The sequence below is a fragment of the Calypte anna genome, chromosome 10 (genome assembly GCF_003957555.1).
Source record: "Calypte anna isolate BGI_N300 chromosome 10, bCalAnn1_v1.p, whole genome shotgun sequence".
In the NCBI taxonomy this organism is placed as follows: Eukaryota; Metazoa; Chordata; class Aves; order Apodiformes; family Trochilidae; genus Calypte; species Calypte anna.
In genome coordinates this window covers 8,814,592-8,840,345 of record NC_044256.1, presented here as the reverse complement: position 1 = coordinate 8,840,345, position 25,754 = coordinate 8,814,592, and the positions used below count along the sequence as shown (strand labels likewise).

The 25,754-nt window shown below is 35.1% G+C and overlaps 1 protein-coding gene across 2 annotated transcripts in view; it reads left to right on the top strand.

Annotated features, from left to right (window-relative positions):
• Positions 1–11,585: 11,585 nt before the first annotated feature.
• UNC13C (unc-13 homolog C) overlaps positions 11,586–25,754 on the top strand; it is a 107,814-nt gene continuing 93,645 nt past the window's right edge. For both annotated transcript variants that reach the window (XM_030456876.1, XM_008492046.2), the window contains exons 1-3: positions 11,586–14,695; positions 21,452–21,474; positions 22,008–22,072. In XM_030456876.1, coding sequence (XP_030312736.1) covers positions 11,713–14,695; positions 21,452–21,474; positions 22,008–22,072 — 3,071 coding nt within the window. In that variant the 5' untranslated portion in view covers positions 11,586–11,712. The remainder of the gene's footprint in view (positions 14,696–21,451; positions 21,475–22,007; positions 22,073–25,754) is intronic.

The following is a 25,754-nucleotide window of genomic DNA, read 5'->3' as shown; positions in this document are numbered from 1 at the left end:
TTTGAGAGTTTTAGCTGTCACACAGAATGAAAATCTTTGCTTTATATTTACTATAGAAAATTCATGTCTGCGTGAGGAACATGTGAACAGATGTGGCTGGTAGGTCTTTATATGTGAAACTAAATTCTTGACTGGTCAGTATCATGGAAAGCCAAGTCAGCATTTTGTGTTTTCAGCATCTTGTAACATAACAGAATAGTATAAACAGGGTCAATATTTAGGAACTTGGTTGAAGATGACAATATTAGTCTAAGTGTTGAATTAACATTATTTGAAAACAGTGTTTTAAGAAATGACAAAACCTTATATTTTTGCAAAACATTCCCAGTACTATTTTATTGTCTGTAGTCCCAAAATCACTTTTGATCTTGATAAAATACTTATTTCTGTTATGTATATCTACTGTGGGTAGCCATGCTTGATTAGGCTACCTGATTTTTCTTTTTAAATCCTTACACGAGTAGTGCTGTTTATTTTGAAAGATATTATTGTTACATCTTACATAATTAAGATTATGTCATTGAGTATTCTACAGAAGCTGAATGCTTGTACAAAAGTTTTATTGGGTTCTTGGGGTTTTTTGTTTTGTGTTCTTTATGGCATGTGGCAGGGCACATTTGCAGCATTAGCTTCTTTAAGTTTAGACAGAATATTAAGTAATTACTGTGGGATAATAGCTACAATAAGTTTTGAATAATAAGGCTTTCATTCATCTGGTTCTTAACTGTAAATCTAATTAATGGAGTGTTTAGAGGTTCCATTCATTTCAGCAGAACTTAATAAATAGGATGGTCTGTAATTGTTTTTATCAGACAATCCAAAATATTAATTTTACTACTGCCTGTTACAGATTTTATTCTAGGACTGTTCCGTTTATAAACTGTACTTTAAAAGCATTCTATCCAAAGATTGAATTACTAAAAATAATACAAGGATTACAGAAAGTGAAAGCTACAACCAAAAAGCTATAAATAAGCATTGCTAGAAATTGTTTGATACTTTTATTCAAGGTATCCTAACAAGCTTCTCTGTTACAAATGTAATCTGTTACCAGAAAGTCCAAGTTTTGCTTTTATACAAAAATGCTTAACTTGCTGAAAACTTAGCAGCACTGAAATGCCATATAAAATACTGTCTCCCAAGATTAAAGGGTATAATGGGATACCTGTGGTATTATGCATGCACACATTCTGTGAAACTTTTGTTGTTAGATTATGCATATACTTTGTCTGTAGAAGGTTTTATAGAGGATCATACTGGATGTATTTCTGCAGTTCTTCATGTGTCAGAGTTTCAAATATAGCTTCAATATATGTAAGGCTGAATGTGGCCTCTCTGTTAAATCAGTTAACACCCCATATATTCTGTACAGAAAAATTTACTGCATACACAATAATAGTGCATGCTGCTTTTTGAATCTCTGTAAACAAATAGGTGAGTTGTACTGACTTGTTATTCCTTGGGAGCATTAAATGCTTTTTGTGGAAAACAGATATGTTTCATATTATCTGGAGCATCCTTAAATAATCATGGAATGATAATAGCTGTGAATCTACTCAGCAGATTCATTACCAAAACCGATCAGCTGTTGATGAAAGCAGAGCTGAAAGATGTAGCTACACGATTGTTACCCTGGGCTGTGTAAGACTGATAAATAAAAGGTTGGGTGAAACGTGTTCCTCCCGAGCAAGAGATGCTGTCTCCCACTGGTGTCACTGCGTGTGCTGGGGCTGTGAGCAGGGTTTCTCAATAAGCCCATTTTACTCTGTCTGTGAGGCTGAGGGGCTGCCTGCCACGCAGGAGGGCTGTGGCTATTGCAGCAAATACTGCATTCAGAAGCAGTGGCAGGAGAAAACAGCAGTGAGTGAAGTTACCAGCACATAAAACACCAGGATTATTGCTGTTCCTTAATGCTGATTTTGTATTCGAGCAGGAGTAGGACACTGACTCCCGTTTTGCTGTTAGAGAGGAGAAATAAAGCTGAGCTGCAGAACGAATTAGTAGCTAACACCCTGATTACTCTTTGCTGTTAGCACAAGTTGTAGGAGGGGGGGGAAAAACAGGAGAGGGAGAAAAAAAAAAACAAAACAACCAAACATTTAATGCTGCCTAGGGAATACGATGGAATTTAGAACAGCTACCATTGCGGACTAACAGCATGCCTGATTGCACTTGAGTTGAATCACTGAGAAGCAGCCTCATGTTGTATTGAACTGGTTTTAAGGCTGAAGGAAGAACGGCAAAATAGTAATGGAGATGTGTACAGTATTTCTGCATAAATGGAAAATAATATAAAGATGGTGGTATGTAATTTGTATTTTATTTTTAAGAAGAATTTAATCCAGGTATGTATCCTCTTTGTTATTTTGTGTCTATTCTACACACATTTTTCTCTTTCCTTTGTTTCTTTTCCTTATTTTCACTCTGAAGGTACCTCCCACTGTTCTAGCTAATGCAATGCATTGATTTGTAACTGATATGCTTTCTAATGCTGTAATGTTGATGAAACTGTCTAGGCTTGTGGGCTTAAGATTCAACACTTTATTAAAAAGTGGGGGGTCATTTTGTAATGTTGGTAAGTTCGCAGTTTAAGTTGTGAGACAGGATAGTATTTGATTTCACAATGAGTTGGAACATTTTAATTGGTATAAAAAAGATATATTAATAATTTAGAGGAATACAAGGTGAAAATACAGTATGTTTTTCTCATATCTGCCAGTACTTTTTTTACTCATTCATGATAAGATTAGTAATAAATTGAGCTTTACAGATGCTTCTGTGTTTCTGGGTCTTGATTAATCTTCAAGATGAACACCCTGCAGCTTTCTTTAGAAGAGGCAGCTTGCTTAGAATACATGCTTGATTGTTCCACAGCTAAACCTCTGTGCTAGAGTACCCTCTCTCATGGACCTTCCCCAGTCCACAGACTAAAAAACCCTGTAGCTATTTAATACTTTGCCCATCCTTTTAGGTTCATGAAGGTAACATTAGTATTTTGCCTTCCACAATCCCAGAAGTGAAGTAAGAGTGGCTGAAACTAATTTCTTAGTGTGAGATTGAAAGATCATTTTTCTTTAAGAGGAAGAACTATTGAGATATAAAAATCTGACTGTACTTATTAACCCCCATCTTTCTATAGTTACCCAGGTTCTATTGCATTTCTTGTTTTAATGCTGTGTTTCAGCTGACTACTGATTATATGTAATATGTGAAATAGAACATAAAGCTATATGCCCTTAGGCTAAGGACACTAATAGTTGTCTTAAAATGGGCATATCTAGTAAAATATATTAAAAACATTCAAGATACTAAAAATAATGGTCATCTGATTTTTCAGTAGTCCTGAAATCTCTTAAAACGTTGTGTTGCATTTCTAATTTGAATGCAGCCTAGTTTTATGTAGGGTTTTTTAATAATGTGTTGATGTAAAAAGAGTTCATATCAGTTTCAGCATCTTAATACTGATTTTAACCCTTGACTGACAGGAATTCTTGTGCCTCAGAAGCATTCAGTGGTGTAACATTATGTAATGGCTTTCTGATGTGAAAATAAACTTTGGTCATAAAGTTGTAGGTATTTTTCGCAGAGGTGATGCTTGTTTCCTCAATGGTATAAAATTTCCTCAGTAATACAAATAGGAACCTTTATTTAGTGTAATTTGGCAATTGAAAATGTAAGCATACTTAGTACCTTCGAGTGTTCTAAAAAGCAGTGCTAATTCTTTCCATATAAATCAACCTACTGAGAAGTGTTGAGAGAATACTGTTGCATCTCAAAGCATTAAGAATGAAAAGTAATATTTAAACCTTGAACATCTTTTGTTAATGATAAATTACTTCTGTAGAATATATTATGATAGAAATTATGGTTAACAGTCATCTCGATGACCTTTCATATCGAAAGAAGTCATGATGCAAGGTAAATCAAGTCTTTTCAGTGGGATTTACACAACCTGAAGGGAGTTGTCTGAAGATTTTCTGTCACTGTACCCTTTGCTTGATCCTACAGTGATGTCAGCACAACACTTTCATAATGACTACATTGTGGAAACACTTAGGAAATCACAGGTGGAGTACTGGAATTCCAGGTTATTTTTGAGGAGGAGAAGATTGATAGCTCAGAATACCTCTCAATTCATTAAAGTCTGAAGGACTGAAATACCCAATTTTCTTTTAACTGTAGTGTTTTGAAAATATAGAAAGAGTGAAGCGGGACACTAGAGATTGGTTCATGAGACCATTATAGTAAAACAAAAGCTCTGAAGCGTAAAAATTCTTTGGCACTTAAGAAGGTTCCTGTACACATTTTTTCCTAATCGTTGTTATTCAATTAGGTTGACAGTTTTAAAGCAGAATTTCTTACTTTCAAGTGGGAAACCAAGTATCACTCTGTAGTAGTCAGGATATTGAAGAAAGAGCAGAGAATTTTTTCTTACAGAGTTTTGCAGCAAATTTCAAATTGTTTAATGTCTATCATTCTTATCAGTGAATGTCATTTCAGGTACTTAGCAAGCATGGCTCATAGCTGTGTGTGGCTACTCATCCTTGGGTATATTGCTGTCCACAGCAGTTAAAGTGGTCTGTTTTTGTGGCATTTTTCAGATGTGAATGTCACAGGTGATTGCTAACATTTGTTGTATGAAAGACCTCATTATCAAAACTGTTTGTCCGTTTCATACTTTTCTGTACTAAGAATTTAATGGAATTATAAGTTAATTATATTTTAGAAAATATTCAAAACCTATTTGTTGGAGAAGGATGGAACTCAGGAGGTTTACAAGTAACAATATGATTACTTCAAGTTCTCTTAATCTAAACTTTTCATAGAGAGTTTTTTTTTAAGTAGTTTAAATAAAGATCCTCCCCAAACTCATATTTATTCCAGCTCTCTAAAATAATCTGTGTTATACATAGTGATGTAGTAGTGCACACATGATTGCAGACTCTGTGGTGGTCTTTGTCCAAAAGAGATCTGATTCAGGGCAGAGACTTGCCCATCCCAAGGGTCAGGATTCAAATTCTATACCTGGAAGAAAACAGAAGTGTTTTTTAAAACTACTTTTTCTAATGGACTCACTATGGAGAATCTTTAAAGTTGCTGAAAAGTGTGAAATATTAGTATTATGTAAGACTTTGAATGTGCACTCAGTATCCTTGTACATGCATTCCCTGTGTGTGTGTTGTGTCAGTTTATGTTCAGTCACTTGGACTCTAAGGGTAAATTGCTCTAAAGAAAAATCCAAAATAAAAACAGGTAAAATTAAGTACAGGCTGATTTGGTCAAACATATGTTGACTCTGTCTGATTTTTAAAGGCATTAAATAGGTTTGATTATTCTGTAATCTCTACAGTAAATCTTTTGCCTTTTTGTGGTAATCTGACATAATAGCATGCATGTAATAGCCTAACTAATATTTAAAAGCCTCATACTAACTTAGTAATACAATTATCACCATATTGTCAGCAAATAATTTTTCCCTCTCCAGATTTTCTATTGCTTTTGTGGCCTGCATTTATGTAGGAATGGACAATTAAGCGGAATTATATCTAAATCTTAGCATCTTTTGAAAGGAGAGTATTGACTAAAAATAAATTTATGGAGGACAGTATAAATCATGTATACAGCTGTAAAAGCTGAGGCAAAGGACTCTCATGTCCTCTGTTGCCTTCATTATATACTGCAGTGACTTTTCATTTAAAAAGTTGGAAACAACTAGAAACAAAACAAAACGAAAACCAACCAACCAAACAAAAAAAAGTTAGCCAAATACTACTGAAGCTGTGTTCCAAATCAATTGCAGTCTCTTGTTCTTTGTGTGCACTAGTAGATTCAAGTACACTATACTCACCTATCTACTGCAGGTTATGTTTAGGAATCTGTTCAGTAGCTTTTCACAATTAAGAATTAATCTACTATATTTGGCAAATCTCATCCTTTTGTCTTCTAGTCAAGGCCAGTTTCCTTTAAGGACAATTCCTTTAAATACCATTTCCATATTTGTAATATATAATACATATATATACACACACACACCATACTACATATTTTTTCTAAAGCAAGAAACAGTGTCCTACATGTTTTCAACAGTTTTATCAGTACATCATAAACTACTGATTGGGAACTTTAGCCTCACAGTTGCTATATGTCTCCTCCAAGAAATGCAAATACTATGAATACACACAAAGATGTGGAGAATAGTGTAACTTTAAAAATTAAGAAAAAATAGTACTAAAAATGAGGGTTTATTTTTTAAACTTATGTCTGTCCTCAACAGTAATTGAGGAAAATGTATCTTTAAAAAAAAAAACAAAACAAACAAAACTTTTTTTTTTTCATAGTGGTCATATCATAACAGTAAGGGAATGCAGATGACTTTTCTCCATGGAATAATTACCCTAGCTAGCTGGTAATTTTCATTTTAATTCAAGCTGTCCTTAAGACAATATGCTTCTAGATATTGCGAAGTAGTTTAATTGCAAATAACTGTTGAAACCCTTGAGTTAATTCAGTAATACACAATGTTCTAGATATTACTGTTTCAGATGCTGTTCTAAATCCCAATGAGCCACAATTAAGCTTGTGATACTTGCATCTGTTTTTATCCCTAAACTCAATTAAGCTCTATGCTGAAAGAAAAGATAGGTCAAGGAATAGCTGTGTCCTACAGTCTGCCTCATGAACACATCTACAAGCTGGCTTTGTGGGTTAAAAAACTAACATTCTAGTCTCTTTAGACTGGGTTTTGCAACAAGAGTCTGGTGGTTAGTTGTGTTGGTAACATTCTTTATAAATAGAAAGGCAATATATTTACTGGTAGATGGATACATTAATAGCAGGATCCAGAAGGAAATATTTCTTCATAAACTAGCAAATACAGTGAAATTTCCAAAGGATACTGACTGGCAATAGCAATAGCTTTCCAGCCAAAAGGTGTGCTGATAGCACTCCATGCTCCCATCTGAATGTTGGAAGGGCATTGTGAATTATGTGAATTATAGGACAGGGCAAAACTCTGCTGGTGAAAGCCTAAGGAGTTCCTGAAGAAAGATTAATTCTTCAAAAGAGAAAGCAGGACTGCTACTTGCTGTCCTCCCTGTCTTTACAGGGTCTGCAGGCATGTGCAGTATTAAGATATCACTTCACCTTGAGAGGTTCACCAATAACACTGATGAAAAATGTCAGTATCTAAGAACATAAGGAAAATTTAAGAGGAATATAAAGGAGCAGATAATTGGCCTATTAATTTGATGTTATAGTAAAGTAATTAATCAATCTGGAGTACACAGTTATGCTCCTCTCAAGAAAGGTAGTGTAGGTTTCACCCACCAGACAAACACTGATTTTAAGTACAGCTATGTCAGAAAAAACTTATTTACAGGTGACCATTTGACTAGTGAAATACTATACCTGAAAAATCTGTAGAACTGAATTCTAGTTTGTAATTCACTCCTTATGTTCCTGACAGTAAGAGAAACTCAGCTTCAGTTTCTGCAGCTGCAGAGGTGATTGCTTATATTTTGTTTATCATGTATGATTAATTAATGTTTGTGAAGCATTTTACATATCAAATAGATGTTGCTGTCTATAAGTAGTAGTGACTACATTGGCAATGATGTAGAGAAATATTGCTGCAGAAAAAGACTTTTTGGGTTTTTTCCCCTCTACTGTCTTAGTGTTGTGAACACAAAAGAGCCCTATGCCTTTTTACAGAGGGAGACTGCACTTTAGTCTCATTTTCTTCCCTGTCTGCTTCTTCTTGTAGCTGATTAATAGTGTAAAGTTTAAGCAGGGTTATGGTTCTTCCTGGTTCTTGCTTTTGGGGGAGACAGTTTGCATCCACAAAGCTACCTCTGAATGGAGAGGGCTGCTGTTTCACAGGGATCCAAAGAGAAGGTCAGTTGTGACCTAGCTTTTTTTTTTTTAATACATATATATATATACATACAGTGAAATGATTCTTTAAGAATATTCAATTTTCTTTCTAGATAAAAAGACAGGGCCGGATTTGATGATTAAAAAAATGAAAAAATAATAAAAACAAACGAACAAAACCCTCCCAAAACCACAAGCAAACAACCCAGCAACAAAAACAAAAAATCACACTTGGGAATCTCTGAGGATCTATTCAGATGTGCAACTGAAATATGCTGCTTGCACTGAAGCAAGCACTAAAAGCACTTGCAGTAAAAAAAGCTATCATCTTAACCTAGGCCACCCCACTTCTACCTGATGTGTTAGTTTGACATTTGTACATCTTGTATCATTGTCTATCTTGACATTTGTATTTCTATCTGACAAGTTTTTTTTTTTTTTTGGCAATGCTTTTGTTATCAACATATCCTTGAAATCAATCCAAGTTACCTGTTCACCATCAAGCTGATTGACAAGAGTCTTGAGTAAAAAGTTGGAGGAAGTGTCCCAGAATCACAGAATTATGGAGGCTGAAAAAGACCCCTGAGCTCAGCAAGTCCAGTCTGTGACCTAACACTACCACACTGACTAGACTGTGGCACTGAGTGCCACATCCAGCTTTTCCTTACACACCCTCTGGGACGGTGACTCCACCACTTCCCTGGGCAGTCCATTCCAATGCCTGATCACCCTCTCCATGAGGAAGTGCTTTCTGATATCCAACCTAAACCTCCCCAGGCATAGCTTCAGGCCTTAACCTGCTGTTCTGTCACTATTTGTCTGGGAGAAGAGCATGACCCCCCACCTGATTATAACCTCCCTTCAGGTAGTTGGAGAGAGTGGTAAAGTCCCCTGAGTCTCCTCCAGGCTAAACCCCCCAACTCCCTTAGCTACCCCTTTTAAGACTTTTCCCTTAGTCCATTCACCAGCCTCTTGCTCTCCTCTGGACACACTCCAGCACTTCAGTTGTGTCATTGTGTTCCTCCTTTCAAGAGGAACATTAACCTTTTCTTTTATGTCTTATTTGACAATCTGTAACACTTTGCAGTTTCCTGCTCTACAGCCATCTAGGATACAGTTTGTACTATACTGCTATAACATTTCAGCTTGACTCCTGTACTAGAACGGGTTAGAATAGGTTAACCCATCTGTGTTCAGCTTTTTCATATAAATTTATTTAAGTCAATAAACAGGCAGAGTGACAATTAAAAATGGGGTTATGGTGGTCTTTTGGGAAACCTGGATAAAACTAGAAAAATAAATCGCTGAATGACAACTTTCAGCTTATTCAAATTGTCTTAGTTCTAGTGCTGCTTAAAAGATTGTTTCTTATTTCCTAATGTTATAACATAAACTGATTTAAAATGGTAGGTGCAAGTCTGTGCAAATCTTGGACAACAAAATGGTTGAGATCTATAATGACTCAAACTTGATTCTTTGTGTAGATACAGAATTTTAGAAAATGAGTACTTGACAGAGCAATGGTAGGTTGTGGACTGATGAACAGCTCATGACTAATATACCTGAGGTGGAATGAAACTCGCATGAGAGAACATAAATCTGCTCCATTTAGCAGATCTGCATGTTTTTTTAACAGTACAGTTTTTAATTTACTATGGTATTGTCAGAAACCGGATTTAAATTGAGTGCTGAATTTGCAGCCATTCATAATACTTTAGTTATCTCTGATAAAAAGCTTAGTTTAGACATTGGGTCAAACCTCTTCATGAACTGGCTATGAAATTAAGATTCTTCTATAGAGAAGAAATAAACCTTATTTAAAATGAGTGAAAATCTTTCAGGTCTGATAACCTCATTATTTCTTGATGTTTTGTGGGGTGAGCTAGTAAATAAACCTTCTTGTTTGTTTACATGTCATTGGTTTGAAGTCTTTTCAATAAAAAGAATGTCCAAGTCATCTGAGTGATGTTGGTTTAAAAGGACATAAGCTCTTAAGAGGACAAAGGGGACAGGCAGTCACACTTCAGAACTTGTACAGTAAAAGGTTATATACATTCAGTATAAGAGCTGAATGGTTAACAAGTGTTTCTACATCTGGAAACATGCCTTTGATACTGAAAAGAGCCCCAGCTCTACCAATATGTGAAAACAAGGCAGCCTTGGCTCTAGAGAGTGCTCTCTAATATTCTGAGATGCCATTTGCAAGCCTTGAAAATTGCATGAGTCTCACTGAACTTCCTTTTGGTTCCAAACATTGCTTGCTCTTAATTAACTCTTAATACTCTGACTTCAGGAAGAAGTCTGGAAGGAAAAGAGCTATGCTGATGCATATATGTTAAAAATAAGATATGTATTCCACAAATATTTCACCTTTTATAAAATAACAGGAAGAAACTTTGGGAAGTATGAAGAATGTTTTCTATTCTTGCTCTGCCTGCTCCTGGGCTGCATCCCAATTTTATTACCACTTGTGAAGAAATAAGTCTGTTTATATCCTCTATTCCAGGATTTCAGAAGCCAACCAGGCTTTTACTAGCTTTAATTAGGCTCTATTCAACATAATACATTTTGCTGCTGCAGTATGAATCATTAGCAAGTGGCTTTTATTGATCAGGGTTATAAAAGTAAGGTCAGTGCAGCCAACCTCTGTACTGAGAAGATGAGATCTTGAGGTGTATGAGCAGACCATAATGTTTCGTACAGTGCCATCCTATTTGCAGATGAGGACAATTCATATCCTTTATTCCTCTAAAGACACCACAGACCAAATTTTAATCCTTCACATATCCAGTATCTAAACAACCTCCTTATTCTGCCAAAGAGTTTTCAGCTGGTTTAAATATCAAAATGTCTATTTTAAGAGCTATTTATCAATTTTTTTTCTAAGCTATTTGTCCTGGTTTTATTCTGCATTTATGAGACTGTGAGGTGAATGCTGAGCTCTACAAAGGAATACATTTGTATGTTTAACATTAATTGACTGCATTCCCATGGAATAAAAGCTCTTGTTTTATGGAATAAAGACTTTCAAATACTTATGAAATCTTTTCTTACTGTTCCATATTTTAGAACAAATTGCTTCCCTGTTGTAATGGCATCTGTTTTGTCCTAAGGCTTGTAAAGCATATTTATTTTTCCCTCCTCTCATCTTGCATAGGCTATTTTTTTTCTTCTTTTTATCTGTGACCAAAACAAAAAACTTAGTAACCTGAGTGAGGCTGTTCCATCAGTTGTCATTATGATTTTCTGTTATTTTCTATAGTGGATTTTTTTTCTTAAAGAAGACTAATGAAGAAAGTATGCACACTTTAAGTCCTGGCTTACCAGTAAGATATGATTAAGGTATAAAAATAAAGCATCTATTTCTCAAACAATACTCATGTGCATAATTCAACCTCAAGATAAGACAGCACTTCATGTATCTATATAAGTATATCTTATTCATTTATGTTAAAAATACTATCCTAGAACTTTCAGCTTCAATTGTTCTTGAAAATTTCTGTTCAGACAATTATGGGGAAAGTTTAAACAAATATTTAACTCGTGGGTGCTTCCATTGTGTTTGGTAGCCATTGTAATGTCATTCCCTCCTTTTTAGACGTTTCAAGAAGCCATGCTCAACAGAGAGATTTTGCAAGACAAACACAACCCATTCAGGATTTCATTTTGAACACGTGGATGTGTGATTGAAAGAAAAAAAATTGCATCAGAGCATCAGTAGTATATATTTCTATATTATCTGTTGGTGAAATATTTGCTGATGATCCTGTTGGAGATACAAATACTTGTCTGGATCAAGAATTGGGGTTTGTGGAGAAAGGTTAATATAAGTTACACTCTATGGTTTCTGCCCTCTTAAAGAGCCTAATCTCATCTTACATATATAAGAGTTGTAAAGGAATGTTTACAAAGAAAACGGGAACTAGTACAAAAAGGAAAGAGAATTGTCAGAGCAAAAAGGAACAAGATTTAACTCAGATTGGGCAAACAAAGAACCCCAAATTTTCAAACACTTTGAAAAGCACTGTTAAAAAAATTGCCAAGTGTCCATCTGCTCGCAACTTATCAACTGAAGAAGAGGAAAGTAATAGAGAATTTTCCCTTTCTCCAACATTCAGTTACCGAGTTGCTATTGCCAATGGACTGCAAAAGCACGTTTTTGTAACAAACAGTAATAGTGAAGATTTTGTTCCAGATCAGTCTTCAAATGATAGCTCACATTCTGACTCCCCAGGGGAAGTAAAAAGTAATAGCAAAACAACTGAATACTTATCACACACAATGCCTGTCAGACGCAACAGAAAAAGCTTAAGCAGCCTCGCACCATCCGATGGAAGTTCTGATGGAGAACGCACTTTACACACTCTGAAGCTGGGAGCTTTACGAAAACTAAGGAAATGGAAGAAGAGCCAAGAATGTGTCTCCTCAGACTCAGAACTAAGTTCATGGAAGAAAACATGGGGCTTAAGAAGTAAATCTCTAGACAGAACTGGCCGTCACCAGAAATCAAATACTCTTGAACCTGGCTTTAGTTCAACAGGCTGTATTAGTCAAACCCATGATGTTATGGAAATGATCTTTAAGGAGCTTCAGGGCATAAGTCAAATTGAAATGGAACTCTCTGAATTAAGAGGACATGTTAATGCCCTGAAACAATCAATTGATGAAATTTCTAGTAGTGTAGAAGTTGTACAAAATGAAATTGAACAATTGCGAACTGGGTTTGTACAGTCCAGAAGAGAAACTCGTGACATACATGACTACATTAAGCAGGTTGGCCACCCAGGAAACAAAGCAAGTCTGAGGTTTCTAAATGTGCCTGAAGAGAGACTTGAAAAAACTGGGAGCATAGTTTACAAAATATTAATAGATAAAATGGGGTTCTCAGAGGCACAAAGCACTATTAAAATAGAGTTTGCTCAAAGACTGGGGCAACAAAGAGACTGTCCAAATGCAAAACCAAGACCCATCCTTGTTTACTTTGAGTCATCACAACAGAGAGATTTGATTTTAAAAAAGTCTTACAAACTTAAGGGTACTGGCATTGGAATTTCTACAGATATATTTTCCCATGACATAAAAGAAAAAAAAGAAAGAACACTGCCTTCCTCGCAGACATATGAGAGTATGGATATGAAGATTTTAACTGTGGAGACAAAAACTAAAATGCTTGACTGGGAGTCACCTGACAGTGATAGGGACTTGGAATCAGATATAAATAAGAACAGTTACGCAAAGGTATCTAAATCAGCACTTCAGATTAAAAAAAGCAATACGAAGGGGAGTATTGAGTCCTCAAATACTAAAGACCTTAAGAGAGCTGCTGATGACAGCACCTTTACAAACAGAAGAAATTATGGCAGTCAGTCACCAGAATTTGACAACACAGAAAAACAATCAAAGACTTATTATTCAGATATGACTCCTCTATGGCATCTACAGAATGACTTTGCAACACCAAAACTTAGTCGTTCAGAGTCAGATTTCTCAAAATTGTGTCAGTCTTACTCTGAGGATTTTTCAGAAAATCAATACTTTAGCAGAACAAATGGCAGTTCACTTTTGTCTTCCTCTGATCGAGAACTTTGGCAGCGGAGGCAAGAGGATTCTACAAACTGGTATGGTAGTTCCCAGGAACAGACTTTTGTTCAAGATACACAACAGTATCCAAAGCAAAAGGAAGTAGTGGAAACAGAAACTGTTGGCAGTGGAGTAAGCAATGGAATAATATGTGAGTCTGGAGACAGAAGCCACTATGATAATTCTCACCTTTCTTTAGGTGGTGATCTTTCCCCATGGAAAGACTGGAATCAGCTGGAACAAGGGGCAGGTTTGGGCCTAGACTCATCCACACAGGAAGTTTTTGTGTATGATATGAGCACCCCTTCAGATCAGCAGACAGATTTTGGAAAGTGCCAAAATTCTGACCTCCAGTATGATACTGAAAGCTATGATTTTACCCTCGACGGTACCTCACCATCATGTCCAGGCCTTGATAGTGAAACACAAAGTCAATGGACTGGTCAATATGATGATTATCAGGAAACAAATTCTCTCTCTTCTTATCAGAATCAAAACAGGTTGCCTATGATGTACCGAAGTCAGAGTGAACTACCAAGTGATGACTCTGAAGAAACAGCCCCTAAATCATGGCACAGCCGATTAAGCATAGATCTTTCTGATAAGACTTTCAGCTTTCACAAATTTGGATCTACACTTCAACGTGCTAAGTCAGCTTTAGAAGTAGTCTGGAATAAAAGCACACAAAGTTTGAGTGGGTATGAAGACAGTGGATCATCTTTTATGGGAAGGTTTAGAACTTTATCTCAGTCTACTGCAAATGAATCAAGTACAACGCTTGATTCTGATGTTTATGCTGAGCCTTATTGCTACAAAGCAGACTATGAGGAAGACTTAATGGAACCACCTGCTGAAAATGAAACAGACTATGTAGAGGTAATGGAACAAGTCCTAGCTAAGCTAGAAAATAGAACTAATAGCAGCGAAACTAGTGAGCAAGTCCAAGAATATGAACTGGAACAGCCTTCATATGAGCAGCCTTCATATGAGCAGCCTTCATATGCAGTACTACCAGAGGAGGAATGTGACTCACAGTTTGACAGTGTGGTCAGTGAAGAGATCTTGGAAGTTGAAAGTGATGTGGCTGCAGACAGAGAAGTAAGGGAAGATGAAAATCAGAATGTCCAAGAGATACTTATTGAAACTTCAAAGAAAAAAAGAATACGACCATCATTTAAAGAAGCTGCTTTAAAAGCATACAAGAAACAAATGAATGACTTGGAAGAGAAGATCCTTGCTGGAGGTAATAGTATTTTAGTTTTGCCTTTTAAGTAAAACATTGTTCTTACTAGATTTGGACATTCATTTCTCTAGTGTAGCTGATCATGTTTTAATTGAATTTGATGACAAATATTCTTTTTGTGTCTGTTTTTGTTTATAGGGTAAAATAGTCCCATGGAAGTCAAAAGGATAAAATTTTACAAAATAATTTTGAAGGAATTCTCTGAATATATTTAGTCTAACGTTTATGAGCTATGAATACATTGCTATGAATGTCACAAGATTTAAATCCTATAAAAGGAACTAAATAGACCACTGTTTCTGATTTCCTTATAGCTTTATAAATGTATTCATAGAAGTGTTTAGATATTACAGTATTCAAGGAATCGTTGGTTCTGCATTCATCCTGATAAGCAGTGTTTTCCTTCCTGTATTCTACCTATAGCTTGCTATGTATTTGCAAGAGTGCAAGTCTAAACTGTTTTTAAATCTACCCTTATCTGTACTCCCAGGAAGCCCTCAAACAAGTAATTAGTCCCCAGAAAGGAAAGAGAAGGGTGAGGAGGAAAAAGTGTAAATGGTAGCATCCATACATGAAAAGGTGATAGAAAGGAACTTCACTCACAGGGGGTGTTGACACAGATTTATTTATGATCTTTGTCTTCTGAGTTAACAGACTTCAAAGTAGTCATATACATAACTTTAATGCCTCTAGTAGTAAACAAATATAGTGGCTTTCAATATTAACAGACACTGCAATGCTAAAGTTTTAATATTGTCTGTGCATTTAATTGGGAGCACATAATTCCTGTAGCTAGCCAGATGGTTAATTGTCACCTTGACTGAATCTTGACTTTCTTTATCTGCCTTGAAAAAAGTAATAGTCTAATACATTCATTTTAAAGATGAAGAATTGATCCTCTATCCAAAATTGCATTTAGTAGTAATGAGCATCCAAAACTTGAGCTGCTATAAAGTTTCTTTTTCACATGGACAATAACTTTTACATGAACCATATAGTCAAGTGGAAAGTATGTTACACAAGCAACTAAATATTCCTGGTATGGAATTTTATTTTAAAATCCATTTTTAGATGCAAATAATTGCACTAGGTTATAGATTTACATTTTGAAGATAATTTTTCTATAGAGCTGTGTTAGACAATAGTTTGTGTATGCATTAAAAAAGAGCAATAATAACTATTTTCATGGCTTTTTCATGATTTTATGAGGAACAGGAGGGGAGACCATAGTAATTTTACTTCAAATTCTATGAACTTTTATGAATTTAATTTTTTTTATTGTCTTACTCCTATATCTGCTTCACAGTCAACTTCTGATTTCTTATGTGTGGTTGGAAAATTACTACATGTATATTTAATTCTTTGAGGTAATCTTCATTATATAACCAAAACATAATGTATTCTGTAATGATTGTTTCATCTCTCCATGAAGGCAGGAGCAGGTAGGCAGTAATCTGACTAACCAGAGATATAGGCAGGTAATACAGTAATATTATTTCTTCAATTTAGTAGGAAAAAAAAGTTTAAAATTATTTTCATTCTAGTAATGCATGAGGTAAGGTCACAGAAGATTTGGTGTATAAATAATTTATTAGTGCACAAAAGCCACACTGGATAGTCCTGTTCTCTCTCTCTAGCTGGAGAGGAAAAATACATGATGGGCTGATTCCTTATGAATTTTTTATCACAACAAGGTTTTGGCTACACACTAGAGTGAAAGTAATAGGATATAAGGATGAGAGGAGACATGAGCAGTACATGAGTAATCCTCAAATTTAAAGTTCTGTAAGGACATAGATGCATAGTGATGATGCATGTATGTTGATGAGAGAGAGAAATGCTAGCTAGTGGTTTTATTTGTATGCTGTAATTGGAATAACTCCCAGCCTTTTATTTATTGTTCCAGTACTCACTTGTTATTGCTTAGTTTTCTTTTTCCCTAATAAATTCTTCCATTCCATCCCATCCCATCCTTATCTTTTTACCTTTTACAGGTGCCTTAACATAAGAATCATTCTCTCTCACTATATCTGTGGATAATTTTCCAGAGTTGCATGTTCTGAGTTGCTATTAATGATAACACACTTTTTCTATGAACAATAGTTAATGAGCAAAAGCTTCTTGATCTAGTTGATTAAGATCTTGCTGATCATTTGGGAAAATAATTAATAAAAGCTGTTAGTTCCTATATATAAAAGGAAATAGGGAAAGTAACCCTTTTTTAATGTTCTGTTAGGAAGGTCAATCACTTTTCTTTCATTAGGATTATCCTGAGATTTTTTTGAGTTGATTCAGTTAAAAAGAATGATCATATTACAAAATATATTGAGCTTTACAGTATTTGACACATGAACACTACTTGAATATTCTGTGAGTAAGCATACATATGCCAGACACTGTCAATAGAGCCTGATCTTCAAGAGGACTGTATTTTTTTGAGATCACCAAAAATTCAGAATCAGTAGTATCATACAATATTCCATAATTAAGTAGTTTTCTTGATAATCAATAATTATTCTTTTAGAGGTAAGTTTCAGAAGTTGGTAGAATTATCTAGTAGTTGTTGAAAGACACTAAGAAACAGGAGCCATTAGATGTCTAATGGGACTCGGTTTCTAAATACCAGAGATGAAAAAAAAATATGTCCTTGTTTCAGATTTGTAGACCAATTTATTTTCTTAATAATTTTTTTTGCCTTGTTAGACACAAATGCAGTTTTTATCTTCACCAAGCTGACCTCTTGCTTTGGCTCTCAATGTATCCACTCATAATTTTTCTACATCACTGCTAGTGAAGTGCTAGCAGCAATTCTTCTATTTCTCCTGTCAACCAAGCTTTAGTCAAGTTTGACCTTCTGTTTGTCAGACAAGCATCACTCATCTCTTATGATGTTCTAGCTTTAATATTAGCTCTCAAGCATTATGCAGTCTTATCTTCCTAGAATATACTTCAGCAACACATCCTCTAGGCTTGCATACTGGAATATTCTTTTCTGTAGTGATAATATTAGCTTCTGGGTGCAGCAATAATTGTTTTAGCATGGTTTAATTTGTGGCATTGTTTTGGATAGACTACCTTAATGTGCTGGTTTTATTTGACCCTGGTTTTCATCCTTTTCACCCTTTCTGAGCAATACACCCAAGTTAGCATTGTCCAGCTCTGACTGCAAACTACTTCTGACAATGTGTACATTACTACTTCCATGGAATAGATGTATTTTCATCTAATTCCAGCAAGTATTATGTCTAAATGGTTTGCTTCCAGGAATGATGTAATTATGTCGGTTTGGTGTTGTAACTGGTTTGCAGAATTAAAGATTAAAATGGTACTTCAAGAGAATAATGAAGTTTAAATCTTTTTCCAATTTGGTGTTATGCAATTATGTATACATTTAAGAGCGGAAAATCAGGGTAGCATACATAATGCTGTTTTACTGCTGGGGTTTCCTAACAGTTTAGGCTTTTATGACCTCATTACAATTCTTGTGCTGTGGTGCAGGGGCTGTAGGGGCTGCTTTTTGCAGTCACTGAAGAAAGTGTCTTAGGATGAAGTTCAGAAAAATGTAAACATCAATGTAAAAGTAAAATAATGAAAAATGGTTTGAAGGGCACTTATGACAAGGGTGAGGGGAATTATCTTCTGGCCTTTTATACAGATGTCTCTGCTGACAACTGAGATTATTGACTTGGTTTATTTCTGTTGGTATCACAAGCTACAGAAGTAAAAGTCTGTCTTCACTTCTATAACTTCCTTGCTAGTCTACCTTTATGATGGAAGAATCTGCCTCTCCAACATACTCTAGAGTTTGGGGTTTTTTTTCTTATGGAAACAGTAACTATCTTGTATGATCAGTTCCTGTGTTGTGTGGTAAGTTACAGGTGGCAACAGTGCTATTAAAAATGGTTAAATCCATGTGTTAATTTGAAAACAGCTGTTAACAGTATAAAGTTCAACTTATATAAGATCTGTTACTTTTGAGCCTGAATTTGTATAGTAATTATACAATGTTAATAAGCACTTCTTGCAAACCTTTAAACTGATAGGTGGACAGAAAAAATATTTGAGTCTGAAAGAATGCCAAGTAAGCCTCCCTCACTTGATCCTCCCTTCACCCCTGCCTGGGGACTAACTTACCCCAGTGGAGTCTTGTGAACCATTTTCAAGAGAAGGAGGAATTTAGTGGGTATGTTGAATGTTATACAGCCTTTTAGTATTTGGAACTTCCTATTAGCAGAACCCTAAAGACAAATTTTCACTACTGAACATTTTTAATTTCTTGTTTTCCTAAAGGTTTATGTTGCTTTATGGGATGCTTAGAGTGTGGTGGTGGTGGTGGTGAAGGAGGATTAGAAATAAGTGGTAAAGAAATAAAGAATGGTATTGAGCTGGAGAGAACCTCTTAGCTAAGCAAGTACATTTTAAAATATGGCTTGCTAAATATTCCTTAAGGTTGTCTTTTCCTTCCTGAAGTTCTTGTGTTCTGTCACTGACTCCCTTAAGAATTCCGCATAGAAAATGAACTTATTTGGAGAAATGTCATGTGATACAGTTTATCATCATGCTTTCCTCAATGCAATTAATGATATGCTGCCTTTTTTATTCTGTATAGGTGTTATAATTATGTAAGTTTAAATGAACAACAGAAGCAAACATTGTTACCACTACAGTACCCTTAACAAAGTTTTCTTGACTCTTCACCAGTTAAGTAATTGAATATAATTGAGTTTAAAATTATCAGACTCCCTAAAAAAAAAGGGGAGGAGGTGGAGTGGATTTTCCTTTTGCCTTACATGTTTAACATTATAAAATATGATTTTCAATAGTAAGTAGCTAGATGACAATCGTATGCTTCATCATTCCACTTTATAGCTGTATATATGGAATGCACTGAGCTGAAATTGCAACAAGTATGGAGCAATATCACTGCATGCATACCACTGCACCCTCCAGTTAGCTAAAACTGTGTAGGGTGAAGAGGCATAAAATGAAAGCTATACTGATATTTTTTAGTGTACTAATTTTTCACATAAAATAAAAATCTAAGGAGAAACACACTAAATGAAACCAGCATTTACACTGTTCTTAGTGTGTTCATTACTTTGTTACATTAGTTGTTTGCCACAGAATGTGTGGATGACAGAAGAATTTATATGAAGATAAACCCTTTTAAGTAAATCATTGTCAATCAGCAGTATAATCTGAGATGTCTAGCCTTGAATCCCTGCTTTGAAAATATATTCAGTGGTCTCTTACATAATCACAGTTCATTTCTTATCTACATCAAGGAATGTTGCTGTCTACTCTGGTAGCCTAATGACTACCAAAGCTAATTCCTTGGTGACTGAACGCTTCTTGATTTGCTGCTCTCATGCATGGACAGCACTTCCACAGTTCAGATTATTTCTCTCATGGTGAGGCCGGAAGAAGAAATATGCAGCAAAGTCTTCAAACAAATTTTGTCTCTGAAGATGTAGTCATTTCTTACCCAAAAAAAGGGATGCTCTCAAAATCTCATTTTGGGAAATTTGCGTCAGTTGTCTGCTTTATGCAATTTCTCTTGAATAAAGAGGCCATTAGATTGGTGCTTTTTTAAAATAGCAACTGCAAACAAAAGCAAAAAAACATATAATACCTTTTTTTCCTTCCTAATTTTTTATTGTTGCTCTCCTTCCTAAATTTAGGCAAAATTAAGTTCCAGTAGGGGAAGTATAGTGAAATTAGGTAAAGCTGGTTGAGACCCAGGAATGATGATAAAAATTTCACATCCATCTCTCATGGTCTGAAATACCAAATTCCATTTAATGTGGAAGACAGGTCTCAACAATTTTGTACTTTTAATATAACTTTGCAAACAACTGAAATAAGAATATAATTTATGTAATTTTTTAGGCAGCTGGTAGCAAAATTCCTGAAAACTCCTTAAAAATTGCATTTCACATAAATAATATTGAGATTTATTATGCAACTTTAAAAGCAGTATTACAAATACTATGATCAGATATTCTAGAAGAAGGTGTAGATCGCAGGAACAGACTCTGATGAGACATCTTATTTCACAAGTGATGTCCAGCCTGAAGTTTCCCTCATTCATCAGATTTTATCTTCACCTTTTGGACTCCAAAAAAAAAGCAAAGATCAGTAAGGTGACAATTAAAACACTGCAGTTTCAGGTATGTCCTCTACTACAAAGTGTCAAAAAAAACCCCAAAAAACCAAAGGAGACACCTATTGGCAGAATATTATGTAAATATGATTTTAAATGTTTTAAATTGACAAGATAATAAAATAAGGGTACTCTTTCTTGTCACTAAATATTTTCTTATCATGAAATGCTTTCGCAGTTATAGGTCTTCTATTGACATTTAGGCAGTAATTTCTATCATTATAGGAATATGGCTGATACAGAGGAGAATATCAGCAATTCAAGTGATAACTTTCTTATATATTCTCAGTAGAAACACTCATTTTCCTTGAAAACCTAAATGTAAAAATCATGTGGAAATGGGATACAGGATATGAATTACCACGAAGTTCTGCATGTGTGGCAGGGTTTCTTATCTACTCAAAATGTAGTTTTGCTTGTTTAAATGTAGTAATGGTGGTCTTGCTGCCTTGAACCAACTAAACTCAGGTGTTACTTGGATTCTGCTCTTCATTAGCTGAATAAAACAGTAACAGTTTTTTATAGCATAAGGTATCTGCTCAGAAACTATTTTTATCTAACCTGCATTCCCCTTCTTCCCAATTCTCTTTCAGATAGCGGTTCTGTGGATGAAAAGGTTTAAAATTATGTATTTATTATATAGGGATCATGTATTTTGTTGATGTTTGTTTGTGACTTATTTGACCTCTTTGTTTCCTTCATTTTGACTGTGAAATTTGCATGTTTTTTCCCAGCTTTCCACTCTTTTGTTCTCCCTTGAGTGTATTGCAAATGTGTTGCATTCTAAACAGGGTAACCCTCACTGTTGTGCTTATCATAATTGCCAACAAATGGTCTGCTACTGTCAAACATGATATCTGGGATTTTTGCCTCCAATTGTCATCTACACTTCATACACCATAGGACTTAAAGGACAGCAGTGTTTGGGAAGTACTTCCTTGCCTTTCCATGGCTTCTTCCACTGTGTTTCACTAGATGCTGAATGCTACCAAAATGTATTCCAAAGCCATAGTTACTCTAGCTTTGGCCTGGAGCTGACCCTGCTAAGCATTTTCATACTAGGTGTTGTATGTTTGATGCAGTTAAATTCTGTCCAAGACTTGCTTAAAGGCAACTGAGTAACTGTCCCTTTTTTGGTCTTTATTAAAGGCTCGGATAGTAAGTGGGAGTTCCTTGGATGCTTCCAAGCTTTATGCAGTGCAAGCACTGAGTGGGTAAGTACCAATGTGACTGGGAATTCTTTTATCTATTGAAATTAGCCTCATGATATTAAACTACTAAGGCTTTACTAAGTCTTGTTCTCATAAGATATTGAATTATTTTAGAAATAAGATAGTAAGTTTCATTATGTGTCTTTTCCTTTTTTTTCTTTTTTTTTTTTTTTTATTGCCCTTAATTTTTAAGAAGTTAATACAGCAATTCAGTTGTACATGAGGTGGATGACAACTTTTTACCTTTTTGCACGTAAAATAAATGTCTTTTGACGTTGTAGTTTGATTTTATCTCTTCATTTTAGTATATGTGTAGTAACGTAATAGCAGTCCAAAATTTGAAGGTCAAGGGGAAAAGATCTTCCCATTGCTGAGAGCAAATGTGGCAGAAACCTGTACATTTCGTTTGGTGGTTTTCTTATGGAGCTGTCTTACATCATGTTCTAGGGATTCCTTCCTTTGAGGAAAATATCACCTTCCTATTTTGAATACTTTTTTATTATTCAGTTTGGAGAGGAAAAAGAAAAACTAAAAGTCTTTGGTAAACTTTATCAGTTATGTTATATTTTAGAGGGACATTGTCCTCCTGGTGGAGCACTTTATGAGCACAGTTTGCTATAGTTATGCTTTGCTACAAAGACAAGGTAATGAGATCAAATTATCTTATTTATCCTATTTATTCTCTTTCATCTTCTCAGTAGCCTTCATTTTAAAGGCTATAGAAAAGAATAGACATTATGGGTTTTTTCCATAGGTATTCCTTTAATTTTTAAGTTATTTTTCTTTGAAAGACTCTAATGGTATTAATTTGCTCAATATAATCACATAGTGCTGTGAAAGATATAGCTACAGTAGTATTTGTACAGTCACTCTTGAGCTTTACAATGGCTTAGGTAATTTCTGTACATTTTCATAGCTCAAAGTGTTGCATTTCTTCCTTTTTCCAGCTCATAGAAACTTCAGAGTTGCTGTAAAAATGTGAGGCTCTGTGACATTGTACAGAATTAGTTTCTGAATGCAGCATGAAACATTTTGTGCAGTAAGAGACAATTGATTTGGGATTTTTATTAACTTGCTCTTTGGCATTAGAATAAACTTGCAGTATATTACTCTTGGCTCACAAATGCCATAATTGCTTTGACTTTGTTGACTTCAGTTTTCCAATAAAGCTGAAATTATCTCCTTATTAAACTAAAAAACTTTCACCTTATATATTGGTCAGCACTGTTTCCTACTATCCCAAAACACATACTCCTTCTTCGGGTGGAAAATAGAATGATATAAGTAGTGTTACTTTTCTTTCTTGACTTTCAAATGCAGAACATTAATATTTCTGTTTGGATAATATTGTTCCTCAACTTGAACTTAGCACATCTGAAGCAACTTTGTTTCTTTTGATTAGATTACTGGTTTCTGTACTTTTTCAGCAATGAATTCACAACAGAAACATTTACAAAACCACTCTGTGCTGGTGTTCGCTTTATTCTTCTAATGGAAGGCTTTCACTGGAACATTGCAACTGTGCCAGCAAATTATGGCAATAACATTTTTATTTGATGTATAACCATTTATATTTGGTGGCTGCTTTGTTGAAAAAAAAATTAATGCATTGACATTAGAAGAAAGAAATGAAAAAAGCAGAAAAGCATCACAGAGGCAGCTTCTGATATTTGCCTCTAATTCTCTTCATCCTGTCCCACAAGCAGGTATGTTCTTTGGTTTTTTGTGCCATGCCATGTCAATTAATTTTTAAACATGGCTTTTACAGCCTCAGATTTTATTAATTTATGATTTGAGGCACCACAAATAGTAACATACCTCGCCACTGAGAATCAGGAATCTGACATCTTAAAATGCACTACAGTAAGCTGTGGTCTACTGAAACTAATAATGATCATACTCAGAAATATTAGGTGTAAGCCTGGCACAAAACTTTGTGAAATCAGAAATCTAAGACTGAAAATAAAGCTAGTCCAAAACTGCCTTTGATTTATCATCTGTGGCTGTTAATGACCAAATTTGGTTCACTGCATGTTGGTTGGACTTTCATTGCATAAGCTAGAGAATTGTTTCTTAACCAAAATCTTAAGAAAAAATTTCAGTTTCATATGCTATGTTTATTTCCCCATCTTTAATTTATTTCCTTCTTGTTGCTCTGTTACTTTTTGTTGATTGCCACCCCATATGAGTAAGCTTAATAAGAAAGAATTTGTTCTGTCAAATTGCTTAAAATCTGCAAAACCAGAAGAGAAATAGTTGAATATCTAGTTAATGTGCTTCAGAAGCACACCAAAAATAGTCAGCATTGCAGATTTTTTTCTTTTGTTGAATGATAAGTTCTTTGCCTTCAACTTCATCATCATCTATGTCAGGATGTTATTGAGTTGTTATTATTGGAGGTGGGGAGAGGAGTAGAGAATTTAATGTATAGCCTACATAACCTGAACAGTTTGTCTATGGCTGCAGTGTTTAATGTTCCAAAAACTATGTACAAAGTCTAATATTTCACTGCATTTACAGCATTTCCCAGTTTGTTAGTTCTGATAATGTAGCTATTCTCTTGTTTTTCAAAAAAATTTGATCTTACAACACAGATGCATATATTAATCCTTACTTCCAACTGATAACCAACAGTCTTTGTGTAATTATGGTCCTCTTAAATGCTATTAGCAGGATCAAATTTGTTCTTGAATGGGGATTTTGTGCATAGCAGAATTTCTCATTCCTATCACCAGAGTTGGGGCTGTTCCAGTAAAGATGCAAGAAAAAGCACTAAATAAGCAGTTGTCCAAGAAAAAGTTTGAAATGTGTGTTTGCAGTCCACATAGGTATTACTGGAACTATACTCTCCCACTGGATCTTCCAGTGGATTCTCCTGCTCTCTACTTAAAGCTGAAACAGATATTGCCAGGTGTACATTTACTGTTTAGCTATCTCTGAGGCAGGAATGATGGTGGGTCAGCCTTTCCATGTCTCTACTAGGTATTGTTCAACTAATTGTGCACAGATCCACTTTTATCCTTGTTTTGCCTGTGTCCTTGAAACAATTTTTTTAACTAGTTCTGTAATTCTTTTAAATAGTCCTTCTAACTAGATATTTACATTGTGGAAAAAGTAATTAACAGAATTTATAAATTTTAATAAAGAATGCTATAGCTGTTCTGCTGACAGGAGTAACATGGAAATAACTTTCCTACAGACCCTTCAGTTTCTACCACAGACACCCCCTTCACCTGAATATATGCAGGAGTCCATTGACTACTGCCTTGATCCTTCTATATGTGACTGGATCCACCATTATTCAGCCTAAATGGCAGTAGTGAAAATTTCTGGTGGTGCCCTTCTTCAGCACACTACCTTGCTTCTGTCCTTTCCCTCTGTCTTCCCACCAAACCTAAAACATAGAGGCACAGGCAGACATCTGCTCTAAGCTCCTTCATTCCATTCTTTCATACAATTAGCTCCTCCCCAATTTTAAAATATGGTCTTTGTTGTTGTTCTCTTCTTTTGAACTCCACCCCTTAAACAATCCTGAAATCTAAGACCACTGTTCCCTGCTCCAGCCAAAACTTTGCCAAAGCTGTTCTTCTCCCTTTTTCCTTTAATCTTCAAAAAGAAATGAGGATTGAAGAAATACTCTTACCTTCAAAAAGTTAAATGTGAATTTGAAGTTTTAGTGGGGTAT